General features: G+C 26.9%; 3 protein-coding genes across 9 annotated transcripts in view; 1 reads left to right on the top strand and 2 right to left on the bottom strand.

The window, feature by feature from the left end:
- LOC105831295 (xanthine dehydrogenase) overlaps nucleotides 1-2,614 on the bottom strand; it is a 12,287-nt gene extending 9,673 nt beyond the window's left edge. For 2 of the 7 annotated variants that reach the window (XM_012671320.3, XM_012671323.3), the window contains exon 1: nucleotides 2,515-2,606. In XM_012671320.3, the coding sequence (XP_012526774.2) occupies nucleotides 2,515-2,580 (66 nt within the window). In that variant the 5' untranslated portion in view covers nucleotides 2,581-2,606. Of the gene's footprint in view, nucleotides 1-19; nucleotides 834-2,514 lie in introns of those variants that run through there. The other 5 variants (XM_028190149.2, XM_036291545.1, XM_028190150.2 and 2 more) reach the window with 3 other exon arrangements.
- On the bottom strand, nucleotides 1,048-7,847 carry LOC105831296 (glycosylphosphatidylinositol anchor attachment 1 protein). Its single transcript, XM_012671324.3, has 10 exons — nucleotides 7,706-7,847; nucleotides 7,243-7,460; nucleotides 7,024-7,180; nucleotides 6,696-6,904; nucleotides 6,399-6,616; nucleotides 5,650-5,834; nucleotides 5,435-5,565; nucleotides 4,547-4,743; nucleotides 4,203-4,370; nucleotides 1,048-3,697 (listed from the first exon to the last, which is right to left on the bottom strand). The coding sequence occupies exons 1-10, from the start codon at nucleotides 7,845-7,847 to the stop codon at nucleotides 3,418-3,420; spliced, it is 1,905 nt and encodes a 634-aa protein (XP_012526778.2). The 3' UTR covers nucleotides 1,048-3,417.
- On the top strand, nucleotides 7,370-19,864 carry LOC105831297. The gene is made up of 27 exons (XM_028190153.2): nucleotides 7,370-7,452; nucleotides 7,823-8,025; nucleotides 8,702-8,903; nucleotides 9,612-9,745; nucleotides 9,998-10,160; nucleotides 10,709-10,818; nucleotides 10,917-11,085; nucleotides 11,230-11,345; nucleotides 11,448-11,579; nucleotides 12,093-12,324; nucleotides 12,698-12,855; nucleotides 12,943-13,073; nucleotides 13,170-13,324; nucleotides 13,618-13,742; nucleotides 14,420-14,597; nucleotides 14,696-15,073; nucleotides 15,502-15,732; nucleotides 15,806-16,036; nucleotides 16,130-16,289; nucleotides 16,368-16,502; nucleotides 16,595-16,740; nucleotides 17,000-17,197; nucleotides 17,432-17,638; nucleotides 17,730-18,101; nucleotides 18,455-18,614; nucleotides 19,052-19,275; nucleotides 19,527-19,864. The coding sequence occupies exons 3-26, from the start codon at nucleotides 8,840-8,842 to the stop codon at nucleotides 19,269-19,271; spliced, it is 4,305 nt and encodes a 1,434-aa protein (XP_028045954.2). The 5' UTR covers nucleotides 7,370-7,452; nucleotides 7,823-8,025; nucleotides 8,702-8,839; the 3' UTR covers nucleotides 19,272-19,275; nucleotides 19,527-19,864.

Raw genomic sequence — 19,864 nt, 5'->3', positions numbered from 1 at the left:
AGTTTAAGTAATATCTAACAATTTTGCCTCGTCAAGCTGTAATCTTCGATGTTATTTTCATATTACGTAACGCTATTAAGATAAGGTCGTCAAAGTCGTTCTTTTCAGCTTGCGGGAGTTAACAATATAATCACAAATATATCACATACTCGACAATTAAGCGGTACGTGATACACGTGTCATTTCTCAGATAATAACTTTTGCTTTTTTCATCCGTTATCACATTCGCAAGCTTCGTTATTTACTTTAATCGCGATGGATAGCAACATTAGCAACCCAACTCCATTACTTGTAGCAGTTTCCACTACATTAAAGCTGATTAAGTTGATGACTGTCAAAGAGCTCTTGTCAGTGCACTCTATATATATATATATATTACTCAGCACAATGGTAGCTCAGTAGCAAAACGTCTGTTATACACATATCCCACTTGTAATATTCTTCTAACATGTAATCAAATGTTTTTTTCTTTCTAGGAAAACTTCCTAGATAATTGAGAAAAATTTGAAACTTCTTTTCGACGATATTTAATAAAAAAATATCGTTTAAAACGTTCTGAGTTTATCATATAACAAATCACAGCTAATACTTGAAAAAAAACTATAAAGAATAAAAATTACATAATACACTTTTGATGACTAAGTAAAATTTTAACAAAAAATTATTAATACTATTTAAGGAAAAAAATAATGAATTTTTATTAAAATTGTAACAAATTTTTGATAAAATTGAAATTTTCAATTTAAGAAAACACAGATACTGTACAGTGACAAAATGATAAAAATTTATTGAAATAAATTATATATATTATATAATTATATTTCAGTAAATTTTTTAAACTGTATAATAATAGTAATACTGTATAATTTTAAATTATACAATAATAGTATTTTTAATAAAATTTCAATGAAATTACTGGTTTAAAAATATTCCAAAATCCACTTCGTAAAAAGGAGATGTTACCATTGTTTAGAATAAAGTTTTATCCAGAACGAACGAAAATCATAAATCGTGGGTAAAATAAGATACATTTGATTTCTACTATGATTTCACATAAAATATTGCCTTTTATGAAACGTATGCAAAAAGATTGTTTACAATTTTCGGTATGTTGCACTTTCTACATTCTTATCTCATTCAAAACATATATGCATCGTGATAAAGTCAAAATTTAAGATGCATAAACTTATATAGGTAATCACGATAAAATGTACCATGTCTTATCACACTCATTTGTCTTCGGTTTATTTGTATTCGAGATACCTGTACGATTTATAGAATGTAAAACATAATTGCACAAAAGGAATATCGTTTTAAGCAATTTATATCGTACTTTCTTAAGTGAATTAAAAGCAATATATCGAACCTATAAATTTTTAATAAATTAGGAATAAAAAATTTATTTAAATATTTTTATTTTTTATTGATTGCAAGTAAATTTATTATTATAAAAATTTAGTTTATAATTTAACTGATGAATAGTATATTCGATAGCAATTTAAGAAATAAGCACACAGATTTTTCTTAGAATTTACTGTTAAAATCATGATAATCGTCGAATTACAGAAGTATTAAATAATTTTACTATAATTTTAAGAGTAAACTCTAAGAAAATGTTTTTCCTATGCAACAAACATTTTACTTAAAATTTACATTTGCAAAAGAAAAACTTAGTTATGATACCGTTAAAAAAATATATTGCTAATATCAGACGTTTGCATGTTTTTGAAATACCTTAAGTAGAATATTAGACACGTAGCATGTAATTCTTACGTAAGAAATTACATAAATCTATACATGTTTATATAAATGTGACAGTAATCGAAATGTCGGTAAGTAGTACAAACGCAAATTTCTGCGAAGTAACAAGAATTGTTTAAAAAAAAAACAAGCTAGAAGAAAACAGTTTAAAAAACCTTCACTGAATGGACATAAACACACTGAGCTCGAGGAGGTCGTGATTGCGGCATTTATTGCGACATTTGTAGAATAATTTGTAGAACGTCAAGAACAATTAGATGAAGTAACATATAATGAATAATATACAGGAGAAAAGATTTTTGTGTTAAAACTGGACCTTGTTAAAATAAAATTTATATAGATAAATAAACAAATAAAATAAAACAAAAATAATGTAGTTTTAAAACGTAAATGTTCTAAAATAATAAATAAAGTGTGTCATATTATAGCTCACATTTTTTATACATATTATAAATCTAATTTTACTGAAAAAATAAGCTTTCACAATTAATTTCCAAACTGTATCAGTACTACAATTTTTTACATAATATTTGTGTTACATTGTAACATATTCATATTTTCTGTGTTAAATTAACAAAAAATTAAAGTATAGTCAACCGTTCGGAACATAACAAATATAAATGTAACACAAATTTTTTAATTGTGTACACAATGTTCCATCAAGATCGTTCACAATTTAATAACACGTAGCATGTACGTATGTCTCGACGTGACGAATAACAAATGTGATATTTGTAGAAAAATCATACATACCGTTATGCTCTCTGCTTTGCTCTTCAACGTAACGGTATTTGTTCCAAAACGAATACACGTACTCATCCAATGTTACTACGGTCGTTGCTCGCACTAAACTAGTCAAACGAATTCGCAGTAAGAATGTCGCAAGGGTTATCATCGAGATATACTATATCTACCGATTGACGTATTATTGACAAAGATGAGAAAATAGGTTGACCTCTGAAAACTCCTTTCAAAATGCGCTTCAAAAGACTTCTACTTTGTCTGACAAAAGAAACAACTTTTTTGAATACTTATTAACAAGTTAAATCGATGACTTGTGAGAAAAATTTACACTGAAAATATTGCCTAACAAGAAACTGGTCACAACTGTCCGAAATAAATTCAATCTTATGTAACAATATTGTAATATTTTAACAGTATTGCAGAAACGTTGCAACATGGCTGGAATGTTCTGTGCTGTATAAAATTTTACTTGAATATATTAAACACAAAAATCTAAGAGACACATTTTTTATTGGTCCAATTTGAGATTTAGAAGATAACCCCTCGAAGAAAATGTCACAAGAAAATAAGAATAATATTATATTTTTGGAAAATTTTAAACATACAGTTATAAAGGATGAAAACAAAAACTACAAAGCCATAAAAATTTTGTTAAATTTTTGTTTAAGATATTTTTATCTACCTTTGATAATTGCCTAGTCAAATTAAATATAAACATTATCGTCAAGTTTTTTTTTTACTTTTTGAATCTCAAACTAGATTAATAATTAAAAAAATGTGTCTTAAATGCTTGTGTTTAATACTACATTTCACCAATCAAGGCGAATTAAATCGATTCTAGACAGTTGTAGTCAGTCCTTTGTAAGAGAAATTCAAGCCGATACAACTTCAATCTCAAATTACACAATTATTTTATCGTGAAGAAATTGTAATGCTGGAGCGCATAACATTCCAAAACAACAGCCATAATGGCAACATAATGGCGCTGACAACATTGTAAAACCAATTACCATATATCATAGAATCTACAATGCTAAATACGAGTGCCTGCTTATTGGCGCGGTAGCCTCTAAGCAACAGCGATAACACAGGATCGGAAGGAAAATTAAGATATGTATAGCTCATCACGGCGATAGCCGACGAGATAAACGGATGTAGCATAATCCACGCAATATACTGACTACAGCGGAATCTGAAAAAGCGAAATATCATTAATCACAATACCAAACTCAATCATCTTAAATTATATTGATTAGTTATTATACATCATAGATTATACATTATGTTATCCTTTTTAATAATGTAAAATATATATATATATAATTTTTTAAAAAAAACTAATATATTATACAAATTAAATTTGTTAATAAAATTAATCTTCATCGTATAAAAATAAGAATTTTAATATTTAAAAAATTTAAAATTGTGAAGATAAAATAAACGTGTAAAACATGTTTCTAAATTATCAAAGAATCTAAATTTTAAGAAAAGTGCAAAATTTTTTTTTTTAATTAGTTTCTGTGTAATTTTTTAAGAAGCATACAACAAATACATGCATATATACGTACGCGCGCGCGCGCGTGTGTGTGTGTGTATGTGTGTGATATAACTCAATATTTCTAAAATATTAATTCAACATTTGTATGCTCAATGAGAAAGGGAATGCTCGCAATAGAATAGACTTCAATCACGCTCACCTGGATACAGATTCGTGGTGCGGCGTTATCAACAATATAATAGGCACATACACAACGGCCGTTATTAAAGCTAATGAGAAATTATGCATGGCTATACACATTAACACGGTAGCTAGCTCGATCAGTGCAATAACGCAAATAAGCGATATATTTTCGTATTTAATTGATCTACAAATTACATACATTAATTAACAATTAAATTGTATAATTGACTTATTCACAAAGAAAAGAAACAGTCAGATTAATTCAATTTCTATATATTAAAAAATATTTTTACTTCTTTTTTATGTATAGAACTAAAAAAATTTATTAAACACAATTAAGTTTTTTAGCGTTGTTTTTACCTCCTCAAATTAAAGCGCCATAACAACGTGAGAATCGTGATTAGACTGAAACAGGTATACAATGAATCTTCTGTACGTAGATTAAACATATATGATCCAATTAAAGTAAAAAATCGAGGAGAGGCCATTATTAATACTCCAAATATGTGGGCCCACAGTACTTCGGAAGCGATAGATCCAATATCAAATTCTTCAATCTGTTCGGTAGAATAAAAATACTCTTTGAATCGTAACAAGAAGCTATATTAATTAAGGAAGTTCTCCAGTCTTTTCACATAAGAAATTAATTAGATGGTGAGAATAAATTCAAGATTAATCAATTTTTACATTTTTGAACTTTTTTCAAATAAATCAAATCGCCTGTATGTGCTTTATTAATTTTTTTCAACTATTTTAATCGTAAAAAGGTTTCTTTAAATAATATTTTAAAATAGCATTAAAGAGAGAATCTCGATAAAAAAGTAATTTAGTAAAAATAATTTAATTGCCAATAAAATATAAATTTTTTAAATATATTTTTAAAAAGCATAAAAATTGTATTTATAAAAAAGTATAAAGTTTGAAGAATATTTTAGAATTTAACAAATCAAGTTTAATGTAACATTTGTGTAAAAATATAAAATATTTATAAATTATACAATTATTTTTAAATATGTCATACTGGGAAACATGCAGCAATGCCGCTTATTACTACATTATAAACAATTATTTTTTAATTATTTCGACATCAATATTTATCAAAATAAAAATATTATGTAATAAATTTGTTTATATTGCTTAATTTTTTTGTTTAAATTATTTGTTACTTTGAATATCAATGCCGAAAAAGCTCATACACCTTAAAAAATGTGTATGAATTTAAGAACCTCCTCAAATATAGAATTTTACCTTATTTAGTAAATTTCGCTTATCCTTCTTTGTTTCGTTCGAGCTATATGATGTTTGTAATCTTTGCCAAATGGAAAATGCCTTTATAAATACACTAGCGATTATTAATACCAAAGGCCGCATATATAATCCTACAAAATAATTTTTATTTATTTATTCGCACTTAAAAAAGATTATAAATATATTTGGAATCTTTATTTATCTGTTTTTCTTACCAATAGAAATATATCGATCGGTGGAAGGTAATAAATAGAAAAAATATGACTGGTGAAAACGCTCTAGTAAATTATTAAGTGATCTTACTATACTCTCGACTATGCGTCCTACTTGGTAAAAATTTGCATCCGTTTCTTTTCCAGACTTTTTGAAGCCTTCCAATGTAATAGCCTCAATACCAAATCTGTAGTTAAATATAAAAACAAACTTATTAAAGAAACAAACTAAAAGACTAAAGCATAGAAATAATGTTAAATATTGTGCATAGAAATGTTAAACCAAAAATTTTTTAATAACAAATCTGTTTATAAAAATTTATGTAAAAAGATTAGTTAATTTATAATTCGTACTTGTATTTTTCTTGTTCACCTACTTCATATAAAATTGTAGATTAGAAAGCTCTGAATTAAGAATATATTATGCACATTTTCAAAAGAATCTAAGAATCTACCTAAGAATCTAAGAATTACAAAAAAGTTTAAATAATTTATTTTGAATACTTAAAATACTTACATAAAAATTAAGATTTTTGTCATGATTTAAAATAATTGAATTTTTATTAGTAAAATACTTATAAACTATAAAAATATTGTTTGCACAATCTTTATATAGTTTGTATATAGTTTACTTAAAATATAAATACACACACGCGCGCGCGCGTATTTTTAATTTTAATTTATTTTGCAGGTGCCAGTATAAGAATGAAATGCCCTTAATTCTATTTTAATATAATTTTCTTTAATTGTACCTATGGAAGAGTCCATGATTACCAGTTGGTACTCCTGTGGCCTGTGTCGCCACCATACTCATCAACGTATTAAAATGATACCACCAACTTTTAAATTTATCTCTGTAATTAACATCAAATTGACGTTGAAAGGACTGCCGGATTCCTTCCTTAGCTATCATATTTTGCGCTAAGTTAAAGAGATCCAGATTAGGTAGTTGCCCATTTAATCCTTCTATCTGCGAACAAAAACAATTTTAAATTACAGTCAGATCAAAACACAACAAAGTATTGCATATATAAAAGATGTTTACATACTTTGACGTCAATTGATGTAATTTTCATTGCATGAAACTCAAGATTAATAGCAGCTTGAATAGAGCCTGCCCTTCCCGATAAGTCTCCTGCTATCAAAATTCCATCTTGACCACTGGTAACACCATGATACGCATCTAACCATGCTTGCATGCCCAACTGCTCATGCTCCGTTACAAGAAATATTATATCTTTTGCCCAATACTTTTGTTCTAAAGACAATTGATTAGTCATGATTACTAAATATTAAAATATATTTTATATATATAAAATATTATTTCATACATTAATATATTATTTTATACATTATTTAAGATTTATAGAAATTTACTTCTGCAAAATTTTGCAAATGCAAGTAACAGAGCTACAGATGGTGCAGTATCCAAATAAATGCTGTTTATGGGTCTGTATGGTACGCTGACTACAATTGCTTCAGTACTGGATGCTCGTGGGGCCCTAACAATGCCATAAATATTTTGACCTGCAAACTATAAAATTTTTACATATATACATGTAAAGAAAGAGACATTAAAGTTACTATTGTTCCTACCTTCTGTTCCTGAAATGGATATATTAGTGAAAAATTATGTACGAATACATCTAAGTGAAGCTGACTGAATTTTGCCGAGAGCCATGAGTAAGGCATGCTATCTGGATATCTTTTCATTTCGTGAATCAGTTCATGGTAATACTGCTTTGACGTTTGTTCCAGGTTACTCTCTTTTGTGACCAGTCCAGGTAGTAGAGCATTCTCAGAAAAGTAGGTATCTGCAAATTGATTTGTTAGCTTATGTTTTAAAATCTATGTAAGCCTATTCTAAATTGTTTTACGACAGTAAACGGTATCGGTATCGTTACATTATTCTTGCATAGTTCTTTTATTAGATATATTTGCCAACAGAATAACGATATCAAACTGTCATTAAGATTTACAAAATAAGCCTACTAGAAATTAAATTGCACAATTGTCTCAATTTTTGTGAAATTCTTTTATTTACGAAAAACACACGTACTGTCGTTAAACGCCGGTAACGCTAAAAACGTTAACCATATAACTCCTCCTACATATAATACAAAACACAAAGGTTTTTCCCATTTTAATAACAATTTTATTATTTTGCCGGTTCCAGCTCGAGGATCTGTAAGTAAACCCATTTCGTTCGTTTTGTACAGAAATACAATACAAAATTCAATAGTACAATAGTTTTGCTTGCCACCACATCACGATATATCGTGCTCGACCTAACCTAACCTAACCTAATGAAATAACAAGGACCGTTCTTTGTCGTTACACTGCCACAGGCCTACAGTCTCCCATCTGACGACATTCAGTGTAAGTTTCTTGTCCATCAATATTTTAAATTACTGCCGATAAAATTGACGGGTCAAAAAATTAGATTCGAATTTGTTTTGTTTTGTACCATAGAGGTATGAGAAATCTCTATGATTATTGTACTAATTGTAAGATCATAATATGCCTACACATACATAACATATACATATATATATATATATATATATATATATATATATATATATGCATAGGTATATATTCATCAAATCGCATTCATTTTTGATTCATCGATTTTGTCGGTAGCATTGTAAAATGGGTGGTATGTACGTGATACATGAGATTTGTTTTTTATTCCTGCACTGCTGCACTAATGCAATAAGTTAGAATGAGAAAAAATATATTTGTCTTATTCTAACTTATTGCACCAGTGCAGCAGTGCAGGAATAAAAAACAGACCTATGATATTACCAGTGTATGCGCACGGATATCAATAGTATCACGAAAGAGAACGGGATAATTACTTCTCAGAATGGTAATTATCTCTTCAAAGCTTTAAAATTTTATGATATATATAACTATATCATAAAATTTACGTTTGTAATATTACAGTATGGGAACACTATGAGTATATATTATACATTTATACAATTTTTTTATATAATTAAAATATAAAATAATTAAATCTTTTTTTCTTTAATCAATTCTCATATTACAGTTGACTGCAATAAAGAAAAGTATTAAGTGGAGAACTCTGAATGCAAATACAATATTTTAAAAGATCCAAGATTATTAATCAATTATAATTCAATTACAAATATATAATATTATTTATTATTTGATAAATAAAAAAGATATGCATGTTAAACAATATTTTGTGATACTCTTGCAAATTTCAAGTCTAAGTATTGCAAATTCATGTGAGAAACTAAAAGATATAAATTTTGAAATTGAGAACAATCAATGAAATCGTGTATTCAATATCATATGTAAAGTTAGTTATAAAACTTAACACCCTGTTGTTGAATATAATATAAAATTGCAACCAGCAGTCTACATCCCTTATAAAAATGTAATACTGAGCAATATAAATTGGCCAATAATTATTATTTATTTTGAATTTTTAAAAATACTAATAGCAGTATTTTTAATACTTAAAATAAGTATTATTTACTCGCCAATTTAATACTATCCAGTATTACATAAGAAATTTCTATAATCAAAGAGACTCGCAATTATTCACTTTACAATTATTGTTTTAAATTCATTTTTTCTTCTAATTTTTACATTAGAGAAATAAAGTAAACCTATTAAAACTTTTCTCTTTCTGGATACAGCACATGATTAGAATGCATAATTTTGAGTTTTAATTAATTTTTAGAGCACGTATTAAATTATTTATATCGCTCTCTCATTAGTTTTTTTTCTCTTGATCATGTAATTATTTATAGATAATTAAAATGATACAGATATAAAGAAGTAATAATAATAAAAGGCATAAAAATAAAAAATGAAATATATGAAGAGGTTTGTTCATATTCTTCTACTTATTATTTTTAATATTAACATTGTTTGTTCTCTGTATGATAATTCACAATCTATTATATTACTACTTTATTTTTTTCTAGTACATAATATGTCAGGAATTGATTTATCCAAATGTAAGGTATCTCAACTAGGAACTGAGTATAAAGGTTTAACTGCAACAACTGTTGGTGGTTTTCATTGTCAATTATGGACAGCTCAGCAATCATTTCGTAAAGTTAGTTTATGACATAAATTTGTATTCTGTAATAAATAGGACATTAGAATGTAGTTAGGACATATATATATATATATATATATATATATATATATATATATATTCTTATACTTATATAAAAATTCTGATAAGATTTTTGCCAGGGGTACATAATCTTTAATATTATATTTTTTAAAACTTGGCTATGTCTAGTTACATTTCTAATATTTTGTATGTTATATTATTGATATCTAATGGAAATTTTTGTATTAGATTAGCAAGAATATAAGTGATCTAGATTTTCCAGAGAAATCTATGAAATTTGCCAAAAATTATTGTAGAAATCCTACCCAAGATCCTAGAGGTCCTTGGTGCTATACGTTAGATCCTATGGTAATTGATGATGAATGTAATGTTCCTCTTTGCAATTACAAAGGTAAACGTTACAAATTCAATGATAAAACTTAACATATCCTCATATTACCGATAATGTGCCAATACTAATCTAAATATCACATAATATCCATAGGACATCCAAGGGATGTTATATTATTGCATAATTATTGTATTTTCTTAGAACGTTTTATGGACGTCTTTGGAGGAAGTATACACTATTAGGGCATAAGTAAATAAATTTTTTAAAAATATTTGAATAGAAAATTTAGCAGATCTTACACAGATCTACCAACTTTTTGTTAATTTAATATAGTATTGTGTAAATTTTGTATTAAAAAAATTTTTTTAATGAAAATTATTTTAATTTATTTGAATTATTTTTTAAATTTTGTTCTGGACGTAATTTTGACTAGTTAGATATTCTAATTTAGTAAATATTTGTTTAAAATATAGTTTTAATTTGTGGCATTTATCTCTCATTAAGTACAGATGGATAGTTTGTCCGGCTTTAGTAATATTTAGTTTACAACAGTTTTTATAAATAAATTAATAAATATTTAATCAAATGTTTTTATAATTGCTTGATAGATTGCATCATAACAGGACCAGGAGTAGAGTATGGTGGAAATCGTAGTTTTAGTAGTTCAAGAAAAAAATGTAAATCTTGGAACAGAAAATATAAACTTGATAACATGAAAGTAAAAACAATTGAATCAGATAGTTTCAAAAAACATGTATTTATCAATAATATACACTTGTATTTTTACGTTTTTAATTTTTTGTTATTTATTTCTAGAATATTAAATTTCGTAATAAGAATTTCCCTGACGGATCAAGAGAGAAAGCGAATAATTTCTGTAGAAATCCAAATGGCGATACTGGTGGTCCTTGGTGTTACGTAGAAGAAAAAAGTTATGAACTAGTAAAAAAAGAATATTGCGATATTCCATTTTGTGATGATGAAGGTTAGTATTATCCAGTAATGGAAAACTAAAGTTTTACAATATCTACAAATTAAAGATATGGCGTAAAAAATATGTATGTATAAAATAATGTAATAATATAAAAAAGATTATATATTTTTTATTTAAAATAATTATCGCTTTTAGATTGTATAATGTATTCACAAAATTCATCAGTTTATACTATATTAACGGGATTAAATAGTACTTATGGAAATGTATCCTTCTGGATTAAACTTTGGAATCCTCTTAATGAACAAAATGTATATTAATATTATTAAGTATAAACATTATTGGAACAAATCTAATAAATTTACAAGTAACATAATTAGTAAATTAATAAAATAAATTTAATATATATTTAGGCAGAAGCCAGAATATTATTAAGTTTGCTTCCAATTCCATCTTCTGCCAAAAAGATTGCTCAAGATTGGAAGGCAGGAGTTGAACTTTTAATTTCCAATAATGGCAATGGTCAAACGTATCCAATTACCGACGTTAGTATGGAGTGTATGGACTATTCAAAACTATAATAATAATAAAAATAATAATTTAATAATGGGAGAAAAACAATTGAATATAATTGAATATAAAATATAAATAGTACAACAAATAAAAGTACAATTTTTTTGCCAAAACGGATCTTGATGTTTAATAATACTTTTATATGAATTATAAAATATATTTTGCAATTTTCTATAAACTGATTGTTTATGGGGATACATGATATTTATGGCAAGGTCTACCATTTTTTTTAAGATACTTGCAACTTTATTATAAAATTTAATGATCAAATTAACTTAAGATATTATTTTTAGTTTTAGTTAATAATTATGTGTTAAGTTCGCTAACTATATCGACACACAATTTATAAAAATAAAAAATGTATTTGATATTTGATATAAAAATATTAAGCAGTAAGATCCGTTTTAATAAAAAAAATGATACTTATTTTTGTTTCTTGTAAAAGCATTAATGAACACATTTTAAATTATTAAATGCATTTTTAGACGTATCTTTTTGAAAATACACCTGAGATAATACTTAGTACAAAATGGACAGGTCTGTGGATTGCATGGGGTGGTGGTTTCATTTCACTCGGAATACATGGTGCATCTAAACCGTTAATTACGGATAAATATAAAATGAAAAATAGTATTTTGGATTTATATCCTGACAGCTTTTTGCACTATGGTGTCATGGGCACTGGTATTTTATGGAGAACAGAGTTTTGTCAAAAACGTATGGCATATATTAATTCATGTATAATACAGCACAGAGCCTTGCAACAACATTACAATCCCACGTTTTAAAGACCTTGTTAAAATATAAATATTTAATATGATTTCAACAATGTATCAATATGTTAAATATTTTGAAAATAAATTGCTAAAATGTATTAATATTTATGTAGTATAAATATTTGTGTACGCGCATGCACATTTTCTGATTTATCATGCTTACGAGTCGCAATGAAATGTTTCTGCAATCTTTCTGTGCTGTATGGAAAATGTTCCATTTATTGTGCCTATTGTGCAATTACTGTGTTTATTGCTGGACTTATTTCCACACTATTGAATTATTTTATAAAATTCTTTATTTCGGAGGTATTTAGATTGTGAAAGTCACATAACTTTTGGAAATGAGTTTTTAAAAATTTGGCCTATGCAAAAAAATAACGATACGCAAGATATTCGGTTTTACGTTCGAGCTAGCCATAATGTAGCAATACGATTATATCAAAGTCCTGGATCATTGTTTCCTTGTTTCACAGTAAAGTACTTTATTATGCCTAATATTCAGGCTTAATTTTAAATATTACATGTGAAAAATGTAAATGGCAGTAGATATTTATTCTAGGTAAAAATTGGACATAATGATATTACATCCTTGTTGTATCAAGAAAATGAGAAGTCAGTAAAACAATATTTGAAGGAAATTGTAATTAAAGGTTTGCTAGATTATTGGAATTGGAAGGAATTTATTATTAGGTTTTAATTTTTAATACATTAAAACATTTTCATGTATTGAGAAATGTTTATATTTTCTTGCCATAATAAATAAATTGTGATGTGCAATATTTGTAGCATCTTTGGAACGCATTTGCGTTTGTTTTCACAACGTACATATGGGAGTGAAGAAATTATAAATATAAATCATGATTTATTAATTACTTTACGTTGGTTTAGTGTTGGAAGCGATCAAACGATAGCGCATTGGACATTTTTCTGCCCACCTGATGGTATATATATATATATATATGATAAAATTGTAATATACACTACAGAATGTCCTAAAATTTATGAATTAAAAAATGTATACACACACACATATATATTTATACATATATATAGGCATTGTGTATTACAATTTTATCGTTTATTTTATGATTAGTTGTGTAACATATGGTTTGACACTTATATTTCTAAGTATATGTAAGTATTATCTAAATTTTTTAAATTAAAATATTTAACTAAATTGAGTCTTTTGATATGCATATATCAAGTTTCTTTAAATTGGATTATTATTGAATAGCAACAGATGCAGTAGAAAGTCCTCAACCTCCAAACTGCATTCACAATATTGCAGATTATCAATATCAAGGACTACAGTGGACAAGTGCGAAAGAACTTCCGTGCATACCATGGATAGCAGAAGAGGTTTCATTTCTATAAAATAAATTTTTTAATACAAAATATTTTTAAAAACTAACACATAATACACGTGTTTATTTTATTCTAAATTTTTTATTCGATAATCTTTTTTAGAATCGATTCTTTCTAGTATTATTGTCAACAGAAATATTAAGTTATTTATCTATATTTTTAGATAATTTGTAATTTTTAGAAATATAGGGTTTTTGATGAACTAAAGTTTCATGAAAATATATAATGCTTAACGCTTGTTTTTTTCGCTAAATTTGATTATTAGAAATATTTTGAAATTTTAATATAAAAATTTAATATATGATTTATATAATAAAGGTACATTTAAACTTTCGATAACATTAATGTTATGAAAACAAAATATTGTAGGTAAGAAATTTTTTGCATGTATCATATTTTTTCCAAAAAATTGTGAAATTTTTACATAAAATATATATATATATATATTTTTTTTTTTAATAGAAATCGACTAAAGTATTTAAAATGAGTATTTAACTCTCTGTATGTAATTGAAGATATTTAATTACATATTTAATTACAATTATGATTTGTTAATATTTGTTTATTTCTTTTTCTAATTTTATCTTTTTTTCACTTGAGAATCGCTCAGCATAACAGTTGAGAAAAAAGTATGCTTATATTTTTAAATAAAACTATGGTATGCTTTTTAGATACCGTACAATGAGAAAATAGCTGATAATTTTGTAGATAAATCCGTAGAAAAAGCTTTAAACAGATGTAGAAATCCGACACACGATCCTAGCGGACCTTATTGCTATACGATTTCTACTTCGCATGCCAATGATGTTACAAAACAATTTTGTTCTGTACGAATTTGCCGATCGTCAGGTATTTATATTGATACTCTGTATACTTAATAAATTATGCACAGTAATTTATTTTCATCTTTCATTGGATAGAGATTCTTAAAAGCTTTCTTCTTGCAGACTGTCGAATGGCAGGAACTGCTAATGATTACATAGGTACATTATCAACCACTCGTTCAGGTCGAATTTGTGCAAAATGGTTGAATGATTATGATTTGAAACAAATACAAAAATCAAACGCGACATGGAAAATAAAACCTTCTCCTAGGACCTTAGGATTGATTCGCGCAAAATCTCGCAAGAAGCCTGTAGTTGCTAAACCTATCCATTTTGTTAGCCAAGCATATTTAAATGACAGTCTTTACCCTGAACGCAGTGTACGAGATGCCAGTAATTTTTGTAGAAATCCTTCACGCAATATCGCTGGTACATGGTGTTACACAACGGATCCATTAGTACCGCAGGATCTGTGTGATGTAAGGGATTGTGAGAAGTCAGGTAAGGTTTCAATTATTAAACAGGATAAAATATTATTAAAATTAAAAACAATGAAATATTTTTTCAATTATAATGTACTCGAAAAAGCAGTTCTAAATTCTATAATATTTTTAATAGACTTATTTTGCATTTGAAACATTTTATTCTTTATTTATTATATCATATTCATCATTAATGTTACCTATGTGATGATCATGTAAATGAAAAAAATATATACGAGGAGAAAGTAAAAGAAAGACGATGGGTATTAGGAATAGAAATTTGTGTTTATATATTAAGAATAGGAAATTGATTGAAATAGGTTTTTTTCTATTAAAAAATGTTTAATTTACATTTAGGAATAGCATTGCTAGTTAAAACGGAAAAATTAACATTTTTACAGAAAAAGTGATCAATTGATGAAATAAATATTTGTTCTAATCCCATAGAGGAATGCATCTTTTTTGTAAAAGGACATGGCATTGGGCGACGATTATACGTTTTGCCAGAATATCGTACAGAAGGTTTACATTTTTCATTAAAAGCATGGGAACCTGATCAGCCAGATTCCATTACATTTGTGTTCACTGCTGATGATGGATTAAAATCCCGTTACATTCTTAAGATTGGAGCTTTAGATAATGAAAAAGTTCTTCTCTATTATCAATCGGAAGAACAGAGTAATTTGAAATTGTATTGTAATAACGAAGAACTTTGCTTTTAAAGTTAATCGCTTTCTCAATTATTTATTAGACATAATTTTGGTGAAGAAAAAGACATTACCTCATTTGTTATATCTTGGCAAATGGAGTAGCTTTGTTATTCGCATACCTCGAGGTCATGTTCTTCTATATTACGAAGGAGCATCAAATCCGCTATTCGAATGGAAACATCCTGAACCAGCCAAAGCATTCTTACCTATCTATTATTACTATAACAGCGAGAAAGGACATACAATAGGAGTTGCTTTTGATTGTGCTTCAAGTATATTTTACTCTCGAAAATACTGACAATTCCTTTTATCTAATTTCATTTTTGTCATTTTTATTATTATTATTATTATTATATTCCATATAGGATGTCATATAGAAAACACACAAACCGATCGTTATACTAGAATATTACCATTATCAACATGGTTCAAAGAAGAAGTTATTAGACCCAATAAATTAATGTTAATAATCCGTGCGAAAGGTGTCGTTTTAATACCATTACTTTTAATGCCTACAACACCAGGGTATTTTAATAAATTTTTAAAATAATTAAAAAAAATCTTTTTTCTATTTATAACAGCCTTATTATTTATATTTTACAGTTTTTATGCGCTTACACTCGGTGAACGATGGATACATTTTCTGAAAAATACATATCCTAAAGTAAGGATTTATCACAAGCAGAAATCTTTCAAGCCTATATTTAATACAAATTCCTGGACAAATATTACTATAAAGTAATCTAATTGAAAACATTTATATTCATTGAATCTAATTTAAATGTGTAATTTTATTCATTAATGGTTTCTTATGATTTTTTATCGAGAAGATGGTTTGAAAATACAATTCAAGTATTTTGCAACGAGACAAGCATATTTTACTATGTACATCGTCAACCACTTATTTTTTATTTTTTCTCACTTGCTGTGGATTCGAAAGGTTGGGCCACTTGGAGTGCAAATTGCGTACCATCAGGTATAATTAAGTTTTGGTTATAATATTAAGAGAAAACAGATTTGATTAAAAGAAATAAAATCTTGAACAAAAAATTTTTTAACCAGAATAGTGAAAAATTTAATATTTTAAAATATTTACCAATTTAATAATATATTAATGCTATTTATTTATTGACAACCATTAATTTGTTTATAAAATAAAAATAATTACTATTGCATCATATTTGAACTGTTAATGTAACTAGCATGTTATCATTCAATTATTTAATTGCGTACAGATATAGATGGACCCCCTTTAGATGGTGGATGGTCTGAATGGGGACCATGGACGTGCAGTGCTAGTTGCAATGGAGGCATAGGAACTAGAAGACGGCATTGCAATTTGCCAGAGCCTAACGTACGGGGCGAGGCTTGTATAGGACCTAATAGTATGACGGGTCGTTGTAATACAATTCTTTGTGGCGACATAACTGAAGGTTATTTTTCTAGTTAAAAGTAATATTTGTGATAATTTAAATTTCTGGCATTCCTTACGAGACAATGATGATAGAGAAGGAAAAGATGTTACGAAATATTTTACGATATCTTTAATTTGTACTCCACTTTGATGGCATTAATCAAAATTAATTCATTTCTTTACATTTATTTACTACTTATATTTTTTTATATGCGAGTTGTTTAAAAAATGTATAATAATTTTTTTATTGTAGATACCATAACTTCAATAAAAAGAGTAATCACATATAATCACACTGCTCTTACCGTGAAGGAACATATGTCGATATCACTTCGTCCTGATTCTGATATTGTGAATACCATCAAAGTTGAATCACCTGATTCCGAAATACACTGGTCTCATAACGGAATTTTTATTCAAAACAATTATCACAAATTGGAAATTAAAAACTATGAAATCAGTATGTAATATAATATTTATTTGCATTAATTAATTAATACATAACAATTTATTATCTGTAAATTAACATGAGCAATTTTATTTTTTTGTAGTAATAAATAGAGCAGAATTAAATGACTCGGGCGTATATACGCTCACTGTACGTAGAATAGATGGAACCTATATGATAATTAAGGTGATAACTTTGGCAGTGTTTCCGATTAAGGAAAGCATTATAATTCGTGAAACTTTACCTATGCATATAATGTGCCATTGTGCTATCCTTGGTTATGTATATTCTGATTTGAAAGTTTATTGGATAATCGATGATAACGTATGGAAAGACTATGGAATCACATTACCCGCAGCTGTAAATGTCGATTATATTCCCATTGTAAATAAATCTCATCACGGTACATGGAAATGCATTGTAGAACAAAATGATTTGAATTTTAAATGGACAACAAATGTAATCCGCATAAAAGGTATTATTACAAAATAATATACTTATATGCATAAATATTGTTTAAGTAAATAAATATATAAATATAATTTTATATAAAGGCACATATTAAACTGAAATAAAGTTAAATATTTATAAAATGTTTAATTTGTATTTTAAATGTAAACATTTATTTATTTAAATACATTACAAAATTGTTTATTTAATTTAAGTAAATAAAGAGATTATTATGAAATCAGTAGCCAAATAGAAGTAAAATAATCTTTTACAAAAAGATAACTAAAAAATAGACAAAATATTTTTACAAGATTTTCATATTACGCACTTTTATTTATTATACATATGAAATATTCATATTTTTCTTAATTGCATAAGTTCTTGGACCTCCAAATTGGCGTACTCATTTAATGGAGGACAAATTAACACGACCAATTTTTGGAAGGATGCCAAGTGAGAAATTTGTTGCTTATTCAGCGTTGGCAATAATTTTATTTTTGATGTGCTGTATTATAATAAGTCTCGTACTTTATTTCAGGTAATATTTAATTATTATATAATAATTTTCAATTTTAATTATACTTTGCTACATTATACTTATTGCTGTGTTATCCTAATTACTGTAATAATAATTTTTATTTATTGATGAGTTTTTCAAAATATGTAGTAGAATTCTAACTTGTTATTTAATTTTCATAATTACGTCTAATTTTATGTTTAATTATTTTCAAAAAGCAACTATAAACGCTTCGTTATAACTATAAACTATATACATTATATTCTACTGTATACGTCTATAACCGTTTTAATTTATACTCAATAATTTACGATAAAGTATATTAATTTCGTGCCACCTTGGCTACGGGGATAACATTAAAAGCAAATTAGTAGTATACATGATATTTTAATTATAATTAAAAAATATGGTACATATTATACATGTAAAATAACGTTTTGTGTTTGATCTGCAACAAGGTTTCGAAAAAGCTTGCAAATCAATAAAACTGTGATAAAAAAGAAAATAAGCAAAGGAAACTCCTTAATAGAAAGAAATTCTATTATTGATGGTATTTTTAAGAAAACAGAAAATAAAATTACCTCATCAAATTTTACCAAACCTAAAAGATTTCGTAGAACATTTAAAAAACGTTGGTTTCAGATGAAAAAATCGAAAAATTTAAATCACACCAATTGAAAAGGTAATCATGGCTAAAAAGATATTTATGTTTCTGTAGTTCTATATAATGTGTTAAGGATTTAACACAAAAATAAGTAACAAAATTTTTATTAAATAAAAATACATAAAATCTTCTGTATGTGTATACGTAATAAATGTGAAGATAAATTCAACACTTTGTTGTAATTCTTCATGCAACTTGGAATTTTAAGATATAGAATAGAATGTCAGGCGCGATAATTTTCCAATAATTGCACGTATTTGAATTTACAGTTTTAAACGAAATATGGGCGAAACGTAGACATCAATGCGAATCAAATGTGATGAAGGAGGCAAATAAGAGAAAAAAACCTTGAAAAAGAAAGCATGAAAATCCACTCTGTGTGCCTGTAGGGTGGGTAAGATTTGCTTCAAAGGGAGAAGAAGTGGTTGGTGGGGAGTTAGCAGTTGCCAACGGATCGGTAAGACAGGCCTGAAGCGTAATGAAAACAGAGAAAAAGGGGTGATGAAGGCTATTTGCTGGAAACAGTAGGGGAGACAAGAACAGACATTCTAAGAAGATAAAGAGTAAAAAAGAAGGAGAGAGAGAGGGGGAAAAAGAGAGAGAGAGA

The sequence above is a fragment of the Monomorium pharaonis genome, chromosome 8 (genome assembly GCF_013373865.1).
Source record: "Monomorium pharaonis isolate MP-MQ-018 chromosome 8, ASM1337386v2, whole genome shotgun sequence".
Lineage (NCBI taxonomy): Eukaryota > Metazoa > Arthropoda > Insecta > Hymenoptera > Formicidae > Monomorium > Monomorium pharaonis.
Note: the sequence above shows the minus strand (reverse complement) of the source record. Positions and strands in the feature narration are given on the sequence as shown.